Raw genomic sequence first — 4,982 nt, forward strand, 5'->3', positions numbered from 1 at the left:
GGTAAACTGTCAATATCACACTATCAGAGGTAAACTGTCAATATCACACTATCAGAGGTAAACTGTCAATATCACACTATCAGAGGTAAACTGTCAATATCACACTATCAGAGGTAAACTGTCAATATCACACTATCAGAGGTAAACTGTCAATATCACACTATCAGAGGTAAACTGTCAATATCACACTATCAGAGGTAAGACCGTTTTTTTCCTGCAAATTACACTAATGATTTATTTTCATTTTTTGCAAATTAATAAAATAAATGATTAATTTTGAATTAACAGAAAAAAAAATAATGACAAAAAAAGAAATGAAATAATTAAATTACCTGTAAATAATACTAATGAAGGTTCATCTCTTAATCGACATAATGTATTTTCATTTAATTCATACAATGGTAATGATCCCCACGGGAATAAACTACCAGTTGGATCACTAAGTAATACATTACGGCCATGCCTTGTTATTAAATGATTCTCTTCGTTCAATAATAAAAATGCCGGAATGCCTAAATATTTATGATAATTAATTATTCGATAATTAATTATTTACATGCTATTCTATTACTTATTAAAATTTATATGCTATTTTATTTAATACCATTATCAAATTTAAATTCAAATAATAATACTTTCTTGGAAAATTTTAAATCATACTTTTTTTTCTTTTTGAAAATTAGATGAAATTTTTGATGAAAAATTAAATGAAATTTCATTTGACACATTGGAAAATTTCCTAAAATTTGAATGATTACTATATTTTATTAATATTTCTTACCTTTACCATTAATATTAACATAATTTTATTTCAAAACTTTAAAAATCTTTACTTCATTTTTTAAAATATTATCGAATATTTATGCATAGATCAATCTACGTCAAATACGTCAAACATGTCTTTCGTCACGTATGAATGGAATAGACCATGTAAATAAATAAAAGTAAACTTACCATTTACGCTATACAAACGTGTTAATTGAGTTGTTTTTTGTGGATCATACGGAAATGCTAACCAAGGCATTGTTGAAAAATGATGCTCAAATGATTCTTGTGATCTGAAATTAATTAATTAATAATAAACAACTCATTAATTAAATACTTATTTTGTCTTTATATTTATTTATGTTTAATTCTTACTATCATAAATTTCATTCTATACATTTTACATGAAAATTTTTGCCCTTCTCTCTTTGTTATCCATAATTAATTATATCAATTACTTGAAATGCATATAAATATAGGAAATTAATAATTATCGTATAGCAGAATTTCTTTTTTTTTTTAATACATTAATGCTTCATTATTCATATAAATTATATATTTAATTTATACATTTAATTTATTTAATTAAAAATATATCATAAAATTTATATTGTTAACATTTTTTTTTTTAAATTGAAAAAATTACAAAAATAAATAAATTTATTCAAATAATTTCACTTTTTTTTTTTTTTTACACAATTTATAAGAGGAAATGTTATAAAATAATTTACCGATCTGATGAGCAAAAAAATATCTCGAATGGAATACCGGCATTTTTGAGTGATATATAACAAGAGATTAATTGTTGTGAAAATGATCGACATGGTGGACACTAAAAATGAATTACTTGAAATTAAATTTTTTAATTTACTTGTTTATTAAATGAGTAATAAATTAAAGTGGAAATTTGATATAAACAAGAGAGAGAAAAGAAAAAGAAATAAAAAAAAAAGAACTTACCCAATTAGCACCAAAATATAATCCTTTAACAGTTGATTTTAAATTTTGAAAATTTTCAGTTACAATTTTTTTAGTACCATCAGCATCCTTACAATTCCTTAATACAGCGCCTTGAAAAAGCTCTTCTGCTGTCATATTAAACCTTTAAAAAAAAGGAAAGAATTACTGATTTATGAAAAATATTTCAATTTTTTATTTCTAAAAATTTACAAATTTATTTTATTTCTAAAAAATTTTTAGTAATTTCATTTTTAGAAATTTTTAAATTTATTAAAATGTATGATAAAATATTTAGATTATTAATTAACGATTGGTAGTACTTTTTTTCATTCAATAAAGATGAAATGATAGTAATAATTTTCGGCATAAATTAATATGCAAATGATTAATTTGATAATATCATTCATTTTTAATTTGATATGTTACAAATCTATTACCTAATTATTTGCACAATTAATTCGAATTAATTAAACTGTAAAATAATCATATCTAATTTTAATTATACCTTACTTCATATAAATAGAGCTAGAATTTCATACAAATTCAATTAATCATTTGTATCATTTAAATTCTAGTAATTTAATTTTTACTAAAAAAAAATTTTTACAAAAATTTTAGCTAAAAGAAAAAACAAGAAAGAAAAATTTAAGAAAATTAATTTTACCATGGAAAATTTAAACCATCCGGATCATCTTGCAACAAACGTCGACCATCATCAGTGATAATTTGCCTACTTGATGCATCCACCACAATTAATGATGGTGTTGAGTAATAATGTAAAGCACGTAGTAAACGGCTCTAAAATAAAGTAATTAAGAAAAAAAGTTCGAAATGAAAATTTAAATTTGTGGAAAAAAAACGAATTATAATAAAAGTTATTAATTTCCTATTAATTTCATTAATCATTAATTTCTTTAATAATTCATTAATTTCTTAACAATCATCAAAAAAAAACAAAACAAAACAAAAACAAACATTTAAGCTAAAAAATTCTAATTTTAAAGCAAATCTTTATAATTTATTTTTATAATTTCATTAGCATTAATTTTTTTTCTTTTTTTAAAGGATATTTATTTTGCTTAAACAAAATTAAAATTACAAACAAAATTTTTGTTTCTTTTTTTTCATCCAATTTATTATATTCATTAAATAATTCATTAATGATTTGTTTTCTTCTATTCCTCTTTCTGTCCTAAAAATTTTATTATTTAAAATTTATAAAATTTATTGCTAACTTTAGCCATAATATTGATAGGTACGATGATATACCATCCTGTTTCACTGATAGCAGTATGTGGTCGTTCATCATTATCATTAAGATCCAAATCAAAGATGACAACATTGACATCGTCCACCTCAACTAAACGTTTTTTCTTACTCTTCTTACTTACACCAAAAAAACGACGTAATCGAGCTGGACTTCTGAAAAAAAAAAAAAAAGAGTAAAGAATCTCATCAAATATATGGTTAAGTTAATTATGAATGACCTATAGGTTAAGTTAATTATAAAATGACCTATAGGTTAAGTGAATTATAAATGACCTATTGGTTAAATTAACAATTAAGTATGATCAATTAGTATAATTTGGTTCTAAGACTTTTTAATTTTTATTATTTTGTTTTATTTTCATATTTATATTTAATAAACATTGATATGATTAATTTAGATATGATAAACATATTTCAAACTTCGTTTGCCTTTCGTTTTTACTAATTTTTGATCATTTCTCAAAATACTGTGGAATAATTAACTGACTACATAACAATTATTTCCTCAGAATATTGTAAATTAGCTGATATAATTTCAAATATAACAAAAGAAAATATTTTAGTTCCATATTAAAATTATTAAATTTTTTGAAATAATTCCGATACAATTCAATAATTAATTTCATTTTTTTTTTTGCATGTAAAGAGTAAAGCAAAAACATGCAAAACGCTAATTTCTATTAATAATTTCTATGAAAAAAAAATAATGTAATTAATATTGTAAATTGAGAATTGCTATGATTTTATGCAATTTTTAATTTAAAATTTAATAACTTTTTTAAAATTGCAACTCATTCCAATAATTGTTCTTTCAATCTGCGGTAATTAAAATTGAAATAAAAAATTTCATTTTCATTTTCATGCCAAAAAATACAATTAAAAGGGAAATGAATCGTTTAAAAAAAAATGTTAATTAAAAAAAAAAGGGATTGAATGAAAGATATAAGAGGGAGAAAGATAAGAGTAGCCATAAATGATATTGGAAAAATTGGGTCATTGGATAGGCAAGATCAAAGAGAGACCGTGAATGAGCCCTTTAACCCTTTGGGTTAGTCAACTAAATGAATGACCAACAAAAAAAAAAAAGACAGAAAAAAAAAACAATTCAAAGGAAGAATAAATTATTTTGTACGACGGTATTGTATCTCCTTAACGTGGGTCATGTAAATTAGCAATTAATTAGATACAAATTAAGAATTGGTTGATATGAAATGAAATGAATAATTATGGTCATTACATTGATGAATAAATAATATGAAAATTTTAACAGTTATGATCATTATCTTAATAAATAAGTAATTTAAAGTTTTATCAGTTATGATTATTCTATTGATGAGTGACCACTGACCACAAAATAATTCCAGTTATGGTCATTATATTGATGAATAACTTGAAGACTCGAATAGTTACAGTTATTCTATTGAACTTGAAAACTTGAACAGCTCCGGGTCATTATATTGATGAATAAATTATATTGATGGTCATTATATTGATAAATACTCATATTGACGAATAAATAAATTCAAAATATTGATAATTTGAAAATTTTTATCAGTTACAATTATTATATTGATAACCATAAAATAATTCGAATTATGGTCATTATATTGATTGATGAGTAAATAAACTAAAATTTTCAACAATAATGGTCATATTGATGACCATTATATTGATGATCATATTATATTGACCATTATATTGATGACCATTATATTGATGATTATAAATCATACTCTTTTATGACATGTAATTTTTCAATAAAATGGAAACAAAATGTTTGTCCCATATTTAAATTTTCATCTTTGTTAAAGATTTAAACAAAGAAATCAATGATTGTAATATTGGGAGAAATTTTACAAAAAAATTTATATAATATCCAAATTAATTATGCATAATTTCTTCTTCCCATTCTTTTCACAATCATTTCACAATTTTATAGATTGCAAAATGATTAATATTTAAATAAATTAGCATAAAATTTGGAAAAA

At 22.1% G+C, this 4,982-nt stretch overlaps 1 protein-coding gene across 1 annotated transcript in view; it reads right to left on the reverse strand.

Moving 5' to 3' along the window:
* Positions 1–3,147, reverse strand: part of LOAG_18844 (hypothetical protein) — a 5,017-nt gene extending 1,870 nt beyond the window's left edge. Inside the window, exons 1-6 of the mRNA XM_020451506.1 lie at positions 2,961–3,147; positions 2,390–2,523; positions 1,726–1,867; positions 1,497–1,597; positions 955–1,058; positions 333–512 (exon numbers count right to left, since the gene is read on the reverse strand). Of these exons, the coding sequence (XP_020304702.1) occupies positions 333–512; positions 955–1,058; positions 1,497–1,597; positions 1,726–1,867; positions 2,390–2,523; positions 2,961–2,969 (670 nt within the window). The 5' untranslated portion in view covers positions 2,970–3,147. The remainder of the gene's footprint in view (positions 1–332; positions 513–954; positions 1,059–1,496; positions 1,598–1,725; positions 1,868–2,389; positions 2,524–2,960) is intronic.
* Between the last annotated feature and the right edge of the window lie 1,835 nt (positions 3,148–4,982).

This window comes from Loa loa (genome assembly GCF_000183805.2).
Source record: "Loa loa unplaced genomic scaffold supercont3.578, whole genome shotgun sequence".
Classification (NCBI taxonomy): Eukaryota; Metazoa; Nematoda; class Chromadorea; order Rhabditida; family Onchocercidae; genus Loa; species Loa loa.